The 21,298-nt window shown below is 32.1% G+C and overlaps 3 protein-coding genes across 7 annotated transcripts in view; 2 read left to right on the plus strand and 1 right to left on the minus strand.

Moving 5' to 3' along the window:
* Positions 1 to 1,327, plus strand: part of LOC117104294 (multidrug and toxin extrusion protein 1-like) — a 6,603-nt gene extending 5,276 nt beyond the window's left edge. The window contains exons 2-4 of the mRNA XM_033245047.1: positions 58 to 159; positions 417 to 485; positions 1,081 to 1,327. Of these exons, the coding sequence (XP_033100938.1) occupies positions 58 to 159; positions 417 to 485; positions 1,081 to 1,254 (345 nt within the window). The 3' untranslated portion in view covers positions 1,255 to 1,327. The remainder of the gene's footprint in view (positions 1 to 57; positions 160 to 416; positions 486 to 1,080) is intronic.
* Positions 1,328 to 4,362: 3,035 nt separating this feature from the next.
* LOC117104314 (multidrug and toxin extrusion protein 1-like) lies at positions 4,363 to 9,389 on the plus strand. Its single transcript, XM_033245107.1, has 9 exons — positions 4,363 to 4,511; positions 4,838 to 4,951; positions 6,081 to 6,148; positions 6,734 to 6,842; positions 7,137 to 7,212; positions 7,488 to 7,557; positions 7,951 to 8,083; positions 8,324 to 8,418; positions 8,801 to 9,389. Exons 1-9 carry the CDS (start codon positions 4,403 to 4,405, stop codon positions 9,125 to 9,127), a joined length of 1,101 nt encoding a protein of 366 aa, XP_033100998.1. The 5' UTR covers positions 4,363 to 4,402; the 3' UTR covers positions 9,128 to 9,389.
* A 264-nt stretch (positions 9,390 to 9,653) lies between these two features.
* On the minus strand, positions 9,654 to 21,221 carry LOC117104322 (tctex1 domain-containing protein 1-B-like). Of its 5 annotated transcripts, XM_033245132.1 has the most exons (5): positions 21,088 to 21,199; positions 19,823 to 19,880; positions 13,813 to 14,097; positions 12,682 to 12,841; positions 9,654 to 11,843 (listed from the first exon to the last, which is right to left on the minus strand). In XM_033245132.1, the coding sequence occupies exons 3-5, from the start codon at positions 14,025 to 14,027 to the stop codon at positions 11,685 to 11,687; spliced, it is 534 nt and encodes a 177-aa protein (XP_033101023.1). In that variant the 5' UTR covers positions 14,028 to 14,097; positions 19,823 to 19,880; positions 21,088 to 21,199; the 3' UTR covers positions 9,654 to 11,684. The 5 variants fall into 5 exon arrangements, with proteins under 5 accessions (XP_033101023.1, XP_033101033.1, XP_033101040.1 ...); XM_033245142.1 differs by lacking the exon at positions 19,823 to 19,880 and having other exon boundaries at positions 21,088 to 21,221; XM_033245149.1 differs by lacking the exon at positions 21,088 to 21,199 and having other exon boundaries at positions 19,823 to 20,921.
* Positions 21,222 to 21,298: the final 77 nt, after the last annotated feature.

Below are 21,298 nucleotides of genomic sequence, written 5' to 3' on the forward strand. Positions count from 1 at the left end.
GGAGTACATGCTAACAAGTACAAGTGTCATATCACTTGTATTATTTATCATTTTTAGAGTATTTTTATGCTACTGGAGTACATGCTAACAAGTACAAGTGTCATATTTTGTGGACAAATTGGAAACACTGAAATGGCTGCAGCGGGGCTTGCTCAATCGGTACGTTCTTACTTTTATAGAATTAGTTCCATTGGATTCCATACCATCAATAAAGTCAAGTGAATCTATAGCACATTTTATTATTACTATTGTCACTAATTCATTCCTTTATTATAATAATTTGTGATACCATTTTAAAAATTTTAATTAAAATCATAACTTGCATAAGGTGCTAGTTTCATCATTTAACAGATTCGTACCCTTCGTATAAACATACATTATGATGACAAACACTAAAAAATAATTTATTTTTTCAGATAATATCTATTTTTTGCTTTATGCCTGGATATGGTATGGTGACTGTGTGTAACACTTACTTTTCTGCCGTAAGTTATATATTTTTTTTACTGTTATCATCAACATCATTACGCCATTATCATCATCATCGCCATTATTGCCATCATCATCATCGTTATCATCATCATCATTATCATCATCATCATCATCATTATAATTATATTACGATTATTATATTATTTATATTATTAATTATTGTTATTATTATTATTATTGTTATTGCCATTGTTATTAATATTATTATTATTATTATTACTATTATTATTATTATTATTATTATTACTATTATTATTATTATTATTATTATTATTATTATTATTATTATTATTATCAAAACAATGTTTGGAAACCAGATGAAACTACAAATTATTACAGTACTATTATTGGTATTGTAGGCATATTTATTAATATTACTATGGCACAACGTATATGCACGTATAATAAATATATCACTATTATTATTATCATTTGTTATTAATTAATCATTTGTTAATATTGTTTAGATTATTATTTTTTATCATTATTATTAATATTATTGTCATTATTAGCATTCTTATAATCATTCTAACTGTTATGCACGAGTTAGATGGTTGTCTATAAGCTATACAATAATCTTCTTGATAGGGATTTGCCTCCAAAGACGACAGCAGACAAGGAATCATCCTGCAGAAAGCGCTGTTACTCTCATGTATTGTGACGTTGCCATGCTGGGGTATACTCATAAACACCGAGGGCATGCTCCGCCTACTTCACCAAAAGGAAGATATTTCAATGCAAGTGCACTCTCGTGTTATATAATTAAATACGCTCGTAAAACTGAAGAAATTAAGCCGGGCACTCACTGCGCCCGACGGTCGTCGCCCGACGCGATTCTCTATGGAAAACGCAACGCGCGTGCAACGGATGTTTTTAATGACAATCCGTTTAGACTTTCATCGACTCACAGACGGCGTCGCGTCGTCTAGCGCTCACAGAGAGCTAAGTTGGATTCTACGACCGTCATTCGACGCAGTGATTGCCCAGCTTTTATATTCTTATCAGAATGCTAGAAAGCGTTTTCAATAATCGTTATTGCAATTTGTAATCAAATTGAAGTTTAACAATCAAAATCGACAAACAGGAAAAATAGCAGACAAAAATGAATTTAAAAATTCAATAAAATTCAACATACATCTCTAAAATGCATTTGCCTCGCAGTGCAATGCACTGCAGTACGATTTGGAATCCTCCCCATGGGGAGGAGCTTCTGTTTTTTGTTTTTTATTTTTGGATTGTGAAAGGCTACCAATAAATAAATGAGCATTATTATTATAACTGCTTAAGATTTTATATTTGTTTCTTAACTAAATGTTCTACATTATTTTACGAGCATTTACCTTACTTTTACACGTGTTATTATTATTATTACTATTTTACAATCAGTTCCGGCGTCAAAGCACTGTTGTTTTGTGCTGCCTCAATTAATCCTTGATCGAGGTTGCATTATCAATCTATTTTCTTTTTCAATGTTGTCAAAACAAAACATTTGAAAAGACCAGCTGAGAGAGGCAGGAACCAGAAAGTGAATCTTATCTCTAAAGCTAGATTTTAGACACGATAACGACACGACGACATATCATCGCGTTTGTATTCTTCAACACTGCGCGCATCTGCATTTTGTCGTTGTAGTTTCGTAATCGTGTCTAGTGTAAATTTAGCTTAACGTAACGCCCAATTTCAACAATTCCAAATTAACACATACAAATATTTGTAGAAAAAAAATGTACTAACTTATACAAAAAAGACATACAAAACATCCTTAAACAATCGATCAACGCACAAAAATCCCATTTTATTTTTGATCACTACTATACCTGTCTCTTATACACATCTAGATTCGTACCCTTCGTATAAACATACATTATGATGACAAACACTAAAAAATAATTTATTTTTTCAGATAATATCTATTTTTTGCTTTATGCCTGGATATGGTATGGTGACTGTGTGTAACACTTACTTTTCTGCCGTAAGTTATATATTTTTTTTACTGTTATCATCAACATCATTACGCCATTATCATCATCATCGCCATTATTGCCATCATCATCATCGTTATCATCATCATCATTATCATCATCATCATCATCATTATAATTATATTACGATTATTATTGTAATATTCTTAAATGACTCAGTAATGTGTAAGATGCCTGAGTCAGTAAGAATAGATTTGTTTTAACCTGATTGGAGCGAAGCAAGGACAGGGTTGTATTGTTACGTTGAGTAATCTCAAAGTGTTTATCTTGAGACAACTATATAGTTTTCTCAGGTTCAGCATTGAGAGATCTGATCTGATACAGTAAAGTCGACTAGTTACAATTAAGTTAATTACTTGTGTTTCTGCATATTCTACCATATTTAACTTAGATTTAATCAAGTACGTAAAACACATAAATCAAATACAAAATACTGTGCAAAAGAGAGGAGAATACCTAAAACTATTGTTGCATGACAGAAGGTAAATCTTTCATTGGAATGGACGACCACGAAATTTAGATACTGAATGATGGAAAAAATAAAACTCGAATGATATTTGTGTACGAAGTAAAGTACAGTATTAATTTGCCTTCAGTCCGTAAGATTGAGTATTAGAGCACTGCAAAGGCTCTTTGGATTCATTCTTATCAGCGAGTATGGCATTGAATACCTTAATCCTATCAAGAATGAAATAGAGAAACGTACTTGCGAAGACGATTTGTATTGTTACGGTTAAATAGTCTTAAATCTTGATTCATTTATGATGGAAATAGCTGAGCAGCGTGTGAGTTTCGCTTTCTATTATTGTAGGTATTTAAATGCTTTGAGTGCTTTTTTTTTGCACAGTGTACCTCGAATATTTTTTCTGCATATTTTTATAAAAATCAAACTTTACTTTTTTGTCAAAACAAATGAAGCCAAAAGTCATATCGAGAAAATCGATTTAAGAAAAGACAATTATTCTGTGTCTAAAATTCCTGAAAGAATTTGATGTCATGCATAATTGTAATCTTCATATAATAATTTCCACTAGTGTATGATGTACAACTATACTAATTGCTTAATAATAATTATATTAATAATATTAATAATTTTAGTTATTTTATTACTATTATTATTATCATCATCATCATCATCTTCCCGTCTATCTTCTCAAGGGGAGGGGGGGGGTCGGGTCGTCTCGCCACTTTCCATTCTCCCCTGTCACTAACTCAGATCAACAATTCTACCATCATCCCGGGCACAATTTCTTAGTCGTCCTTTCTTCCTTTTGCCGACCTCTGCATGCTCAGCTGCCCATCTGACTAAGTCGTCCTCTTCTATTCTCTTCAATACCACCTCAATATAATATTATAATTATGATGATGATAGACTTACTTTTTTACGCGCAGAGACCACGTATTATGCGCTTTATAAAGGCCTGTTTATAATTCAACGATAACTTTAACGATAAAAAAAAAAGCTAAAAAGCGATTGTTTATATAGAAAACAAAAGAAATAAGAGAAGTTTTTACACTAGGACGATTCGATAAGGATTTATCGTGTATACGATGACATATATTTTTTTAAAAATCAAATCACATGACGTCATAATCATTGAAAAACGATAAAATCGTTGCTACTACTACGATTTTAATGTTTTTCCATGATTATGACGTCATCTGATTTGATTTGTCAAAATATGTTGTTATCGCAAAACTGATCCATTGTTATCGAATCGTTCTTCTCTTATTTCTTTTACTTTCTATATGAACAATCGCTTTTTAGCATTTTTATCGTTATAGTTATATCGTTGAAGTATAAACAGGCCTTAAGTCTCCAACCATTACAATTACCATGATGAAGATGACGTATGGCGGTGTGGTGGAAGTGGGGTGATGATGAAGAAGATGATGATCCTGATGATGACGACGATTATTATTATTACATGCTATCATCTTTTTCGTTTAGGTGGTCTGCTGGTTCGTTGACTATTTCCCTGTACGTTTATCTCTTGATTTTATTTGTGTACATATACATGTATGAAAATATGGAAGGTAAGACACTATGCAATGTAGGCATAATAATTAGATGGTCAGAGATTTTAAAGATACATTCTCTTACATTACTTTCAGCAAACTGCTTCTCAAATACTTTTATAATGTGTTACAGATTGGTAATCTTATATTATATATTATACTTGTTGCAGGTGATTTACTATTACAAATGATTTTTTGTTTACTGTTTTGCAAGAAAGGTAAACGTATAACACTCACTTAACCAATGAAGAAATTATTAATAATAATTTTTTTTAAAATTACAATGAGTATAAATGAAAAACATTATACATATATAATAATTGAATATTTACTATTGTGTACAGGGTGGAGCATTAAATGCTTGGACGATTGGTACGAGTTTTCAGCAATCGGGACACACGGATGTCTAATGGTTGAGCTGGAAATACTTATATTTGAGGCTGGATACTTTTTCTGTGGTAAGCATACGGACGTTACTATTCAATATATAATTTGAGTACAACTTTTACATTCAATCACGAAACAAAAAAAAATCCAAATTAAAGCATACAGTCATTTCGTTGTCGCGTTGTTTTGGGCAGTTTCGACTGTCTACTCTTATCATTTACCATTTAAAAATAAATAACGTACGGTCGTAATCTCGATGTTATTCTTAATTCACAAATTAAAAAAATTATATATATTACATGTTTGTTCACATTGGCATAAAAAAGTGGTAGCTTGTCAGTTAGAATACCAAACATATAAAACATACAAACACAGGATACATGGAAAGACAGCAAAATTTAGATTTAATTTGGGGTCGCGTCGAGCACCAAATGATGATTACGTAACAGTAATAATACCGTGCGCCATCAAACACCAAGACATCCTGGACACTGTACGGTCCGGGAAGGTGCCAGCCACCATGAATGACTCTCAAGATAAAATGTTTAAAAAAATAAATTTGATAAATGCCAGTTAAAGCAATATAAAAAAGTTTTCCTTAATGAGTATCTACATCTCCCTTAATTTATTTTGGACCAAATTTAGCGAATTTAGTTTTAAAAGACTATCATATAGCTCATTCCAGATATTTGGTCCGTGAATAAAAATAGATCTGAAACGGGATGTTAGTCTTGAAAACGGTACATACATTTTGTTGGAATTCCTTAAGATTTTTGCGCATTTACGATGATATTTAGATATAAAACATACTGCCTGTACCTTATTCATATCAAAAATTGCAAGCATATTGAATTGTTTAATGAATAAAGGACGTAATCTAGTATTTTGGGGTGAATTTACTGTTAGTCTAACTGCTAATATTTGTAACTTAAGTAGCTAGGCTTATAGGACTATTTTCACATTGAAAACAAATGAACTATGGTAACTGCTGTCAGTGTCACCAATGAATACAAAATCTGTAAATGACAGATCACAATTACATTGAGCTTATCCAATATGTTTACGTCAATTTGCCCATATCCGAAAATATACCCGTAATCAACATTCTATAGCTTGAATAACAACAAAAGGCATTTCTATGTCTATATGTATGAGATTAACATTATTTAATCTAATGTTTTTGTCCTTTTGTGTCTCAAGGTACTGTTGGAGAAATGGAAGTTGATGTTTTTGGTGCTGTATATATCGTGATTTTCTACACATTTATGGTAAATCCTATCTCCTGACAATTTTAATCTGTAAATTCATAATACAATAGTGACAGTTGTTAAAAATGTGAAATGATAGTGGTATCGCTATTCAGTATATTAAATTATTTGAACTTTATTTCTAATTTAGGAGTAACAAAACAGCACAAGAAATATTGTATTTTTTAAAATTTTTAATTATTCGTTTATTTAAATACAAAATCATTAGTTTTGGTTTGATAATGATAGTAGGTCTGATCATTTTTCATAGGTTGATTATTCACTTTTGGAATATCCGAATCAAGAGTGCAGTTTAATTATCGATTTATAGAAAATTAACGAAATGTGCTATTTATGAATTCTGAGAATGTACCGTACCACTAATATAGGCATAGGCTTGCGATAACAAGTGTGTTAATTCAATTAGCAAATATTATTGTCATTAAAACGTAAGAGATAATGACAATAATATTTATTATTGTCATCGTGTGTAAATTAATGTCATTAGAACGTGAAGGTTGATGAATCTGTCCTAATAAAAAACAAATCAACCTTATTTATTATTATTATTATTATTATTATTATTATTAATATTAATATACTTAGATATGCTCTGGAGTTGCGTCGGCCTTAGCAATTCGAATAGGGCAAAGTTTAGAAGTAAATGGAATCGATCAAGCTAAAAAGTCAGCGAAAGTGGGATTTGTAATAAGCTGTAAGTATTTTCACATCAGTTTCTATTTACTCTGACGTCATTAATTAACATCATAAAGTAATGTAAAATGTTAAAATTGTAACATACATGCTAATATACTATCCTATATAAAATTGTATATGACAGAGGTTGACGTGTTACGGAACATAAAGAAGTCCTGAGGACAGGACGAAACATAGGCCTACGTTTTTCAATAAAATAATACATAACACGTTAACCTCTGTCATTTATTTTCGTACTTGACTCACATGTTATAATCTTTGATTCAAAAAGTTGTCCTTGTCTTCTTTTAAGGGATATATGGTGCTGTTGTATCAGTTTTCTTTCTGGTATTTCACAACTATGTTGGATATATATTTACAACTGATAAGTAAGTGATCTCATTTTGCATTACTCGTTATTAACGACTTATTAATCAGAATAAAATACTGCATATATCATAATGACAACAAAATGTATAATGTATGCTGCATAAGACACGCCTTTCAAAAAAATATCTTTGCCGGCGGTAAGCAGTGTTGCTAGCACTATTTCTTTCACAGCTGTGTACCTCTGTGGTTTTATTTCAGGCTCAAACACAAAGTAAAAACTAAAAGAAAAATATTTTATAAAAATAACATATTTGTTTTATTAATTTATTAACAGGAAAGTTGTTGAGCAGATTTCCAGCATCGTTCCCATGTTAATCACATTCGAGATGAGTGACCTCACCAGTGTATGTTTTATTACATTATTTTTGCTATCGTTACATCATATATTATCATTATCTTGATATTTCAAAAGTGATTGCTATTGATTTAAATGATTATTGGTATACTGACACTCGCCCTGATAGTGAGACGTTGCAGGTTCGAATCCCGTCAGAAACCTTTATGCTTTTTATATCTATTTTTAAATGTTATTAAGGTAATTTTGTAATGTGCAATCTTGGACCCCATCGGAAATCGGTTGGACTCCGGACTAATGGGCGTTCCTGATGCTTATTAATTTTTACTTTTATTGTTCTCAAATCATTTTTATACTGTTTGTGCTAGTTGACCATCGAATAAATTCACTCATTCAATCAATAAGTTTATGTGTTAATGTGATTTATTTATTTATTTATTAGAACATTGGAAAGGGCGTGTTACAAGGATGTGGTCGCCAGAGCGCAGGCGCACTTACAGCATTTATAAGCTACTATTTCATTGGTCTGCCAGTTTGTATTTACTTGGTTTTTATGTGTGGTTATGGTGCCAAAGGTATGAACAAATATCTAATTATAATATTAATCATAATTATTACATTATAGGCCTATATTACATTCAAATATTTATAAAGTAAAGATGCTCTTAAGAGATTAGAATGCGAATTGTATAAAATATTTGTCATAAGAAAAGATGACAGGTTTATGTACGGGTCTAAATCATGGACGATGAAGGCTGAATCTGAATCTATGTAGAATCGTTTTATACAATCCATTTTCAAAATATTTATTACAGGAATGTGGATTGGTCTGTGTGTTGGGAATGGGACGCAAGCGATTGGTCTTCTGCTTTACACCTTCAATATTGATTGGGAATCGGAAGTGAAATTGGTAAGTAAAGGATTTTAGAATAAGTACTGTATTATTTATTACTGACATACTGTCTGGAGTATGGATATGTATATAAACATACAGATAAAATTATTGAATTGAAATTCTTAATCTTATGTAAAGAAAAAATAAATAAAAGCAAAATGATAAGATAGACTATTTATATATAAACCTTGAGGCCTAACTTTTCAGTCACTTAGAATCCCGAAGAGATCCCTTCAAACATCAGATACGATCTAGCAAAGTGTAACGCTCCATATTTTAAATGAATGTAAATAAAAATTATATCAATAGTAAAATTAATGTAAAGTTACATAAATGTTTACGTAGAGGCATATATGTTATATATATTAATCGCTGTATTTAATCTCACGCCTCACAGTGCCAAGAAAGAAACGGAGACTTTACTCTAACCGAAGCCGAAGAAGAGAGTGACATGTCGGAAAATACAGATGAGTCGGGAACTAGCAGTAGGCCTAAAGGAAGTGACAAGTTTAAAAGCAGTGAAAAATCGAGGAAAACCAATAAAGGCAATGAAAGGCCGAAAAATATCGAAGAGGGCAGGAGAAACAATGAAATTACACCATTGGTTGAGAAATCAGAATTCAGATTAAGTCGAGAAACGATATACATGCGAATAGTCAATGTTACTGTGGCAACCATCATATGCTTCGCAGGCATTGCCTATTATGTGATAGGCCAATCATGATTGCCCGAGCGGTCAAGGCAGGGGCACCGTGATCATAGCCACCAATATCGGCACAGGTTCGCGGCCGGCTCGCTCCCTGGTGGTGAAACAAGTCTTCTCGGATAAGGACTATAAACCGTAGGCCCAGTGTACACAAATGCTCATGTGCACTTTAAAGAACCCAGTACACCTTTCCAGATGATTAGGGGTTACCCGGTGTGCTGGTTCACTCGGCTCCTGTCGTGGACAGATGAAAGTGCGCCAGTTTACTGGGTGCAGTGGACCTCAGGGGAGGAGAGTTATTTCAAAGTGCAACATCTAGTCCGAGCGCATAGAGACCTCGTTTATCTGCGCTATATAAATCCATCTACTATTATTATTATTATTATTATTATTATTATTATTATTATTATTATTATTATTTCTAATACCTGGCTTTGTAATTTAACCATTTTTGCTACAGTATGTAATACATGTTATACCTTTATTCATAAGATTTACTGAGGAAAATTAACCGACATTCACAAGTATACAAGACACTAATAAATCTTTATCTAAATTATTTTTTATTAACATAACATTAAAAATTCTGAAACTTTGAAATTGTAACAGTGTAAACACGATAAAAAAATGGTATAAATTCATCACCTGATGTGTATTGCCTAAGTCAAGCTATAACAGCTTTAGCTCACATATTACCAGAATATACAAAGCTTAGTGAAGAAGGTTACATTATCATTGTTGTTACCATTATTATAATGATATTGTGGATTTCCACTAGTGAGGTGGAATAAAAACAAACGCAACAGACATTGCTCAATTATGATCTAATAAAAAATATGGGGATGGTAGCAAGGCTGAATTCATATTTGTGAAGTGGGCTTATTTTATGGTTGTTTTATAGCCAATCAAAAGAGATAATAATAATAATAACAATAATAATAATAATAATAATAATAATAACAATAATAATAATAATAATAATAATAATAATAATAAAACATGGGTAGCATAATTATAAATGGATGTAATTAAAATAATTATCAATAAATATATCAAGTCATTGCACAAATTGAGTTTTCAAAGTCTATAAGCCATCAATGTTATAAACTTAAGTAATTATGTAAGTCTTAATGAATAATATATTGCCCTGTAAAATGCATGCACATGTATAATAGTATATAATATTTTGGTTCTTGAAGAAATATATACAGAAATAAATGTTGAAAAAAAGCCACTTGGGGAAAAACTATTTCTATTACATTACAGTATAAATAGGGTTGTATTTACATAAATATAAAATACTGATGCTTTTAGAAGATTGTAATTAAAGTACATTTTTAAAGTAAAAATTAAAGAATCATTTAATTCTTAGGGAAACTTTCAGCCCTCTTAGTGAAAAAATTGGCATTTTCATATTTTATTGTTTAGTACTTTTAAATTTTAGCATTTTAGAACAGTTTATAATATGCTTTAATATTGTAAATATTATATTGTTTTATATAATTTTAGATGCAAATAATGTATATCAAATTACATTAAACTTGTTTAACAATGTAAAGAATTACATTGTTACATGAGTTGCCCTGAAAACAGTCTTATCCACTAAATGTGTACATACTTAATGTATGTTCAATAAATTTGCCCAAATAGTCCAGATAAACAAAACAACCAATAAGTACAATATGTAATTACAGGGGTAAGAGTGGTTCTATTTTTCTTCAAAGGCCCTCAAGGAGGCCTCCTTAAGCTTCAAACATCTCCTTTTCCTTGCTCTCTCTTCTATTTAATTGCTACTGTATACTCAAATAATATAAAGAATAGAGTTTTCACACTCTCAGGACAATAGAACATACTCCAAAAGTAAGTCTCATCGAAAAAAGATGTTGGGATACTGAATTTGCAAAACCTCCCCAACACTCACCACCCCTTCCCCTCCCCACTTTCCGTAACATCTTATGGTGTCTTTCATATATTATTATCCTCTTGACCTCAGTTACAATTTGGGCCAACATCTCACACCAACTTGCAAACTAAACGCCCCAATTTTCATTTCATCCACACAAACTCAACACTAGGAAGGTGGAACTTCATGCGCAAGTTTTTAACCCACACAAGTTGGATATTTGAAAATTGACTATAATTCAATGAATATCTTGTAACTTTGAATGAATTAATGCATAATAAACCATAAAAATCTCACAACCATACCTAACAATGGTATTTGATAATTAAAGACCCTCAATGCTCTTTAAAAAATTCTCAAGAGGGGAGCGGAGAGCTGACCAATTGTGACGTGCTCTATACCCAAGTCTCTTTATGAGACTGAGTGGAGTCTAGTTGAGAATATCCTGAGGTATTTGTAGGATTGAACCAGTAACTTCAGATTGGAAATAGAGCACTTCACCACCAGAACACAATTCTATTCCTCATGAACCCGTATTTTCAATACCTTAAATATTTGTCATATAATTATTTAAACAGATTTTTAGATGCTTTTTTGCCATTTATGGCAGTGACAGTAAATAATTCATTAAAATGTTTTCAATTTTTTTTAAAGATTACTTTTATCACAAATCTACTCGTAATAAAGTCCATACACAGTTGCTGAGGCAAAGAGGGCAGTGTTCTCATATGAAGCTGATGCGAATGTATCTCGCTGTGAATCCCATAAGCACCGGCTTCCAAGGCGCACATCTTGATCACGTTTCTCACCAATGTATACAATACAAATAAGCTAAAATTAAAAATAATTTAGAAAAAGTAATTTTAAAATTATGAGCAAACAACAAATATTTTTTGTTTTTATTTCTTTTTATTACACACAATGTAATATTAATATTTACATACATGTGTTTAATAACATGTCATTAAAAACTATTTAAAAACATTTTTAAAATACTGTTTATGGCCCACACAGATATTTGGCCATCAAAACAACAAAAAAATGCAATATTTAGACAAACTGGACAGTCAAATTCAATCAATTCAATTAAATATGATGGTGACAATGATGATGACTTTGATGATGATTTTGATGATGATGATGATGATGATGATGATGATGATGATGATGCTGATAATGGTGATGATGATGATGTTGTTGGTAAAAGATGATGATGATCATAATGATGACAATGAATATCATCCTGATGATGATAATTATGATAATGATAACCTAATGATTATCAACCTTATAATCATGATGATCACAATCACAAGGTTGATGCTATTGATGTAACAATGATTATGTTATTATTATGCTGATGATGATGATGATTATGGTAATGATGATGGCGTTGATGATGATTATAATGATAGTAATAATAATAAGCACAATGCCATTGATGTGACAATGATTATGTTATTATGATGATGATGATGATTATGGTAATGATGATGACGTTGATGATGATTATAATGATAGTAATAATAATAAGCACAATGCCATTGATGTGACAATGGTGATGGCAATGTCCTTTTTGTGGTTGATGATGGTAACAAAGAAAATGTTGATGATTATGGGCAACTGCAACCCATTCTATTCCACATCATTAAAATCACATAAACTTCACCTTAAACCTTTCAAAGTTTAACAACTTGACCTGATCATTAACTTCTCCTGCGATTGTTTTGCTCAAACTACCAATGGCCGTTGCATCGTACATTGAGATGTCTGATAAGTGTTTCTCAAGTGCTGTTTGAATTATTGGTTCCACATGTTCAACAACAAACCTACAATAAAATGTAAAAATATAATACACATTATAAGGACATTAAGTTAAGTACTTAATTATTCTTATTATTTAATTCATAAACTCCATAAGCTCGTTCGACTATGTTCTCACACGGCAGCTAACGGTTAGCAGGATCCAGATCCTGCTAACCGTATAGCTGCTGTACGTTCATATGAGAAGATCCCGATCCGGATACTAAGAATATGATGATCGAATCACTGGCCACTAAGAAACTGGAAATTGTAAACGCGTACGTGTGATTGGTTGATGATAGAAATGCGCTCAACGTGATAACCGATAGCGCTTGCTAACTGTTAGCGGTATCCGGATACCGCTAACGGTTAGCGCTAACTGATCCGTCGTTCTCACACAGGTGCTTACGGTTAGCGCTAACAGTTTACTCCTGATCCGGATACTAGGGCTCTCGTGAGAACCAGGCTCAAGATACTTGGGTTTCAACATTTCAAAAGTATCATTCCATTGTGTAAGTTGTGTACACTTGCTCTGGAATTGAGGGACATCTTAGTAATCCTATCTAATCTATTCTCTACTGTACATGATTTCTAAAAATATTAATCCTAAATATAATAGCATGCCACACCTTTTTGGTGGATCCACTCTAATATTATTCCAATTGATTTAATCTAAATACTTTTGTGTTGTTTATAATATTTTTGAATGTTTCTATTGTGATTTTATTGATTTTAGAGCTGTGATTTTATATTGCATATATTGTATGTTCCCCTTTTTGGCATTTTCGCTGTTGGGGGTGAAATGAAATTTTAAAAATAAGTAATTTTGTTTATTAAAAATATAAATTATTGTATAAGAGATTCTTGTAATCTCGAAAGCTCTAATGAGCGTAGTATAGTAGAGGCAGTAGAGCTAAAAAAGTTCTATTAATCAATAATTAGCTGAGTGTTTCTAGAGCTCCTTCTTATCGGAACTAAAAACAATAACATGTCATACCTTTTTGGTGGATCCATTCTATATGTATTCTCTACCTCAATTTCACCTCTATGCTCATATTCCTCAAGGTTTTCAAAACTTGGTGCACACGCCATGGATATGTAGCTATTACCTGGCTTGAAATTGCGTCGTGTCAGCTCAAAGAAACTTGATTTCTTCTTAGTTATCATGCTAGACTGGGCCTCCAGTCTTGGATTCTCCACCTTTGCTGCCATATTGTAAGATATGTTTCATTCACTTAAAACTGATTTGGAAAATACTCCTTAGCCTGCTAAAATTGCTTTACTGGAAGATAAAAATTGTATTTATCAGAGATATCAGTAAAGTAGCATTAATTGTATATGAGAGTATGTAATAGTCATGTATTCTGAGTTAAGTGAGGTGTTGAAGAGAGGCTAAAGGGTGATAAAAAGCTGTCCATATTTCCATTGCAAAGGTGGCTGCAATCCCTTAACCTTTCCATCTCTGGTCAAAGGTGAGGAAAACACTTTGTTTTAAGAAGGGGGGGGGGGGGTTTAAATTCAGAAATAACTCCACAACCCATCAAATGGAAGTTGATGCAGTCCCACCTCCATCCCCAGCAGCATATGTTTTATGTGAAGTTTTTTTCAACATTAACAATGAATGTATGACTTTGTCGATCAATTATTTAGATTTATTTAATTCTTGTGATATTTAACCAGGGTGCCTATGGGAAGATTAAAAAATATTGATCATGGAAGGCCCATGGGGAAATAAAAGATAAAAATGAAAGCTTAAGGTAGATTGATTGATGGATGTCTGTATAGTATAACAGGTACAGGGAACTATTTGAATTTGATTGATTTTTCTAAGACCCCGATCTCTACCTGAATACAGCCCCTCCTGCTATCTTACCCCCTCCCCCTAACATGATTCATCTACTGTATGCTCTAGGCAATTAAAACTATTCAATCTTTAGTGGATATAATTTAAGGACGTTGATAAATATGAAGTACTTTTAGAAACATCTGCTCACAAGTAGAGCAATTTTATCAAACAAAGTTATCTATTAATCATCTGAAAAGTCAATAACAAAGGTGTACATCAATCAAAGTATACATAAGTAAAAAAAAAGTTTTTTTCCGTTTTTTAAGTGCTGTACTGTAAAGATAGATTTCTCTCACAAATCAATATCATTCAACTGTAAATTTTAAACTACAGGTTGCCTTGGTTACTTATTGATGATATAGCTTCGTTGATTTGATACACTATGCTATACAAATTTAACACCATGACTAAATAACACAAAATGTTTAAAATGTACAACCAGATTATTGGGATGTTTATTAGTGAGTTTCTGATAACATTATTTACTTTGATAATAAATGGAGAAAGCAACAGAATACTATACCATGTCATAGAAGTAAATTTCTAATTGTCTACCTAATTAGCAAGAATTAGATGAGATAAAACTACTGTATTTTAAAAATAAATCTTGTAATGAGATTGAAGAGTGGCATTGAACATGACTAGGGGAGGGGGTACAGGAAAAGGATATGATCAGAATGTGCGGTGATATGAGCTGATTTTCAACTAATTGGGTGTAATTTCCAGTGGGGAGGGGGAAGGATTTGAACATTTATGCTCCCTCTTAGATATGCCCTGGGCAATAAGTATTATATCTAGACTTAAATAAAAAGACGTAGCCGCTATATTTCCCAGGCTTTTAAAACAACTGTAATCCCTTCACAGATATTGGCACAGTTCATCCTTGTTTAATTTGTTGGCAATTGACATATTTTGATGTAGGCTTACCCTTCCTCTCATAAAGCCCATGGACCTTCATACAAAACTAAGCATCAACAAGAAACAACAAGTTTGGCCTACAGGTAGTTTTGCCAGGATTGGCAATTAGGACTTTGTCATAATGCCAATGTAAATTAATTCACTTCTAATTCATCATCAATACCTGCACATGCATTCATTCATCCCTACACTAATTGATAATCAATACGCTTGTTTGCAACGCTCTAAATACGCTGACTATTAAATTGGTGCGTAAACACAGAGGAATTAGGATGAAAGTTAATGCAATTAGCTCTCTTGAATAAAAATGGAAATTGACTTGTACTGTAAAATAAAAACTCAATTGTTCCTCAAATTAATCTAATTCTTATTCAAACTACAGTTCCTCAATCAGGTCCTTTATTTGTTTTTCTGCCTTTATTCAATGTTAAAAAACACTTTAATATTGCAATGTAATTTTTTTTTTTTAAATCTTTGTTTGTCATGTCTTTTGAAAATGAATAAAAAAGGCCTTTTATATGAGCATCCAATCAGTTCATGCATTTAATTCCCTTCTTCCTGTTCCATAGTATTAACCAGCTAGTAAAAAATAAAATTGGAATGAATGCTCAATTATTCCTCAAATCTATCTTCAATTTAATTCCTACTCAAGCAACATAGTAAGATTTCAATAACCCATTCAATCAGTGAATTTAATTCTATTCTAATACTTTTATTATAGTTTTAACAGGTTAGTAATAGTACTCTAAATTTATTATTATTTTCAAAGATGTGATAAAATGCAAAGAAACCCTCATTACACATTCAATTAAATTAAAAGTAAGTTTTCAAGATCAGGTATCCTTAAGTATTTATCCTTAGGTTCATTACCAGCCATCCAATATCTGTGTATCGATAATCAAAGAAAAATAATAATTTAGAGCATTAGTCTGTTAATTGGGGTGGAAACAAATTTTCTTTATAAAAACTATAAATAAGCTCTCACTGATTAGTACATGTGTTGTTTGTTATTAAAAAGTGGAACATATTCGATTATCAAACTGAATGTGTAATTATGACGCAAACTTACCAACCACTCAGGAAAAACCATGTTATTAATGTCAGTAAACGATGAGGAATTGGCGTGAAAAGCAGCTACAAATTGACAGTAAGTTAATATCATAGAAGTCTTGTATAAATATTGTCCACGGGGGATGGACATGATTGGGTAAGCCCGAGTAAGATCTTAATCACCGAATCAATCATCGTAAACCAGCAGGAAGTTTAAACATAGAGTACAAAGACAGGTAGGATATTAAGAGTAAGATCGCTGGATCTAATATTGATTTCAATTGGTTGTTCTCAAAAGATACGATATCAACATCTAAGAATAGCTCACAATAAACACTGTTTACTGATGCTTGCAAGTAATTGGTTTGTATTTATTCAGTTGAGTGAATATTTTAATCCAATCAGAATGCTTTTGTCAGAACTTGATTTAATTTTAAAGGACACTGTCTAAAATTATTGTACATTTAGATGAAACTTTTTAAAATTAATATTAATCAATTGATAAGTACAGTATTATTAAATAAAAATTATTTCATTTTAAACAATGAATTTATTCATCATAACTTCATAATCAATTTTTATTTCTATATATTATAATACTACTACTATATAATAATGATATTAATTATTCCAAGCTTATTTCTAAAATGCTTTCTATTGTTTAAATTTAAAAAGTTTATTAACATTACTTATTGCAAGTTTTATAAGTAGACTGCAAGTTTTGTAAGTCAATTGCAAGGACACAGAAACTATTCTAAATTTAAAAATCAATGGAATTTTTGAAAATCTCACGTTATAATTATTTAATCCACGGATTTAGAGTTTAAAAGTTGATGCCAAATTTTGGCCTAGCGTATGTTATGTTACATGTTAAAGTAATAGCCAGCAAACAACAAACATTAATAACATTTGTGAACGTTGTGGTTAGCTGTGGCAGAATGCATGTTACAATTTTATTTAGTGAATTTATGTTATAAATATGTATTATGGTTCTAAATATTGTGTACAGCAAACAGGGGTTTAGCCAGAAAAATGAAATAGGCCATACAAAATGGAAGCCAGGGGGCGTGGCCCTGAGCCAATAGGAGGGCCACGCTCACTCAGGACCATGTTCCCCCTCCCAAACATAAGAAAAAAAATAGAAAATTATGATGTTTAGAGGGCATTTAAAGGTGTTTAAATGTTGGAATTTTTGACTTCAAAGGAATAGTGTTGAATTAGCTATCACTATATATTAGTTATAGACATAGATTGCACATGGCTATAGTTACTCACATACTGTATGTTTCTAGGTTATGCAGATGCATCTTCATTTCTCGCCTTAGTCTAGTGTAAATTCTACTCTAGGTCCTCCGAATCGAGAGTCTTTTTGTTGATTAATAAAATTTAACTTGTGACCTTAACAACAAATCTTCTTTACGGTATTTCATGAATTAATTATAACTATAAAGTTTCGAACACCAACAATATTATGTCGGGGAACCGAATCTCAAGTATTGTATTTGCAGAGCCATGTGCATGCATTGTAGGCGACTCAGAACCATCCATTTTCCAGCAGGGTATAAAGGTTTTTAACACGATGCATGTTGTAAGTGAACTGTCCACCGGGTGGGTAATGGTTAAACCTTACATTTTTGGGAATCCCCACCGAATATTGGTATGAAAACAACGTACATTCAATCAATAAAGGTTGCTTTTATCAAACGTATATGATTTTGCTTTAGTTTAATGTAAAATTCGATAGATTTGAAGAATATAAAGAATTTGCTAAAGGTAGACCAGCTCAATTAGGCTAAGCCAAGCTGATTAGGCCAAGCCATCCAAGCCGTCACGGTAAAAGTGGCCGTCCTAATTAATTGTTGACCGTCCAAAAGACAGCCGGATGGCTCGCTGGCTAAGCCTATGACAGCAAACTATATTTCAAATACATTGAACCCTCCATTTCAACTTTTCAAGACCCCTCTAATTCAAGACCACATTTTCAAAGAACCAAATAATCTTCAATCATTTAACACAAAGATAATCCTCTTGCCCTAAGTGGAGACTGAGACCATCCCAAATTTTCGGGTCCCATACCTTACATACAGTAGCCTACTTAAGTGTCTTTCTCTACCATCCACTTGGGCAATCATTGATGTTTTTTTTGCATCTTGATTTTATATTATTGAAATGAATTTATTTTTTATAAATACTAATATTTTATTCTTGTATATTAAATCTATTTTGTATTATTTCTATTCGTGTAAATTGTTATGTTTTTTAAACAGAAGTAAACCGCTGATTGCCATGTTATTTTTTAAAACACCTAATCAAACAGGCTATTTTTTATTTGCATCTGGCATAAAAAAAAATTATAAAATTTTATTTAGTCATATTAAGAATAAACCTAGTACTTGCATTTGAGCTTGGAGTGATCTCTGGTGAATTCATAGCTACTACACTATCTGGTAAATTACATTATCTAATTACTGTAGTAATCAACTTTAAAACATAATGAGCTTTGTGGAAATTAATGTGGACAACGGTCAGTATCCTTAAGATTTCGCTGTGATAGTAATTAATTTCATTTTTTCAGACTCTAGTTCTGCTTGCCTATTCAAATCTACCACTCTTATACTAGGAAAAAAAATTACCATTGTACAGGCATGCATGTATTATTTTTACCTACAAGTAGAATGTCTAGCCCAGTGGAAGACACAATTCTCCATACTTAGGAAATACCAACATGATCATATTTCAATGTCCGACTAGATAAAGACTATTTCCTAAAAGAAAGACTTTAAAATTAATTTTATCAGAATGTGATTAGAAAAAATATTGGGATATAACACAACTTACCTTGAGAATAACTAATGTTTAGTGACTGCTGCCGGTGTATACAATGAGTAGAGCACTTACCAAAAAATGTACAAGTGACTTAACAATCAAATCACCATGGCAACTGTCAAACAGCTCTGTATGATATTAAAATACCATGCACTGTGATTAAATTGAAAAGCTTAGCAATGTTTTGTGAACATGCTTGGTCGCTGATCAGAGCTTTCTATAATGAGGAAGTCCCTTGGACAACGACAACCCTCAAGTAGTCTGCTACAGTCTGTTGCCATGGTAGCTGGATAAATTAATCTAGAATTGGAATGCGCAAAATGTAAATTTGATTGGTTGAAAGATAAATGAAAGAAGCAATAATCACCAAACCCAAACAGCTCTGAGGCTTAGTCATTTAAAGCAGTGCTAAGATCTGGAAAAACCTGGAAAATTAAAGTACAACATTTAATAGAATCAATTTATTTTTGAGTACAGTACAAACATCTTTAAATTAATTTATGGGTCTCATTAAATGAATATAATATGGTAGGCCCCTATTATCTAAATCATGCATACTTTTTACTGACAAAAGAAAAAAATTATAGTTTATTTTTTCAATTGAAGGCTAACATAACTTAATTATAAAGGAGGTCATTGAATAACTGAATTTGATCACACACAATATCATTAATATTTTTCCACCAATGCAAGGGTCAATCTAATAAAAATTATCATATACATCATGCTACATGGGAGGATCTCCGTAGGAAAGCAGTCTTCATCCCAGATACTGGTGTCATCATCTAAAAGAAGTGAATAAGTAAGAAAGATGCACAAGATGTACATGTTTATATATCCAGTAACTGTTTTGAGGGAAGGGGGAGGAAGAAAAATACTGCTGTGTAATAATAATATGATGATTGTCTAAACTTGTTGCCTAAGTTATCTAAATATTAACTAACACCTAGGTCTACTGTAATCTAATCATTCATTTTTATTTATATCATACTTTAAAAATTATTCTTCATTCATTGATTATTCAAATGGTATGAATTAATTGAATAGAATATCAATTTATTAAATATGATGTACTATGTGTGCAAATAATAGATTGTGAATCAAAGCCGCAATGCTTATTACTAGGGGCCTACGCCTATAGGAATTGAAAAGGGGGGAAAGGCAATTAGTTGAAAGGCAATAGTGCAGTGTCATCCTAACCGATCACAATTTTTTTTCAAAAAATGCTGAATTTCATTTTAATACGTTAGCCATTATTAGGAAATATTGTGTGGTTTTTTTGTTGTTTTTTTTTTCTTTTTCAATCCCATCATGCTTGGTTGTGACGTGCCCTCAGTTGATATTTCTTGATTCGTGGTAAACCTTTATTGCCTGGGAAGGCTGAGGCTCCACCATCAGGCAAAAGAGAAAGTAGAAGTAGGCCTAGTCCTGCTTCTGTCTACACAGGCTTAAGCCATATGCCTACATGGAGGAGCCTAGCCTAGGCTAGGTTTGCCCCAATGCTAAACACCGGTCCTATTAGTATTACAGGCCTAGCTGCCTAGCCTAGGGCCTACCCACAAACACCCATCATCAAGTAACGATACCTCCTTCCTTGACCTTGCATCAAGATACCCGAAAGTTCGGACTTACCGTATAATAATATCCTGTGACATCAGAAGCTAGACTTGATTGTTGCAACGTTAGGAGAGTTATTTTTAGAACCCAACAGGTGAAATTTGATCGCAAATAACTTGTTTTATCGTTTACCAGCAGAATTCCTCCAACCAGGGGGCCAACCACAGTTATTCCACTCTTCACTTCTCTGACGATTTACACAAAATAACCTCGCTAGAGAAAACTT

This window comes from Anneissia japonica, unplaced genomic scaffold (genome assembly GCF_011630105.1).
Source record: "Anneissia japonica isolate Jap-2015-1 unplaced genomic scaffold, ASM1163010v1 scaffold287867_len1003013_cov215, whole genome shotgun sequence".
Lineage (NCBI taxonomy): Eukaryota > Metazoa > Echinodermata > Crinoidea > Comatulida > Comatulidae > Anneissia > Anneissia japonica.

Coding starts and splice junctions, on each gene's coding strand:
- LOC117104314 (XM_033245107.1), top strand. CDS start 4,403: ATGCTATCATCTTTTTCGTTTAGGTGGTCTGCTGGTTCGTTGACTATT. Junction 6,149..6,733: donor TGATTTTCTACACATTTATG/GTAAATCCTATC, acceptor TAATATACTTAG/ATATGCTCTGGAGTTGCGTC. Junction 6,843..7,136: donor AGTGGGATTTGTAATAAGCT/GTAAGTATTTTC, acceptor TCTTCTTTTAAG/GGATATATGGTGCTGTTGTA.
- LOC117104322 (XM_033245142.1), bottom strand. CDS start 14,027: ATGGCAGCAAAGGTGGAGAATCCAAGACTGGAGGCCCAGTCTAGCATG. Junction 12,842..13,812: donor AGAATGGATCCACCAAAAAG/GTATGACATGTT, acceptor ATTTTATTGTAG/GTTTGTTGTTGAACATGTGG. Junction 11,844..12,681: donor TAAACTTTGAAAGGTTTAAG/GTGAAGTTTATG, acceptor TTTTAATTTTAG/CTTATTTGTATTGTATACAT.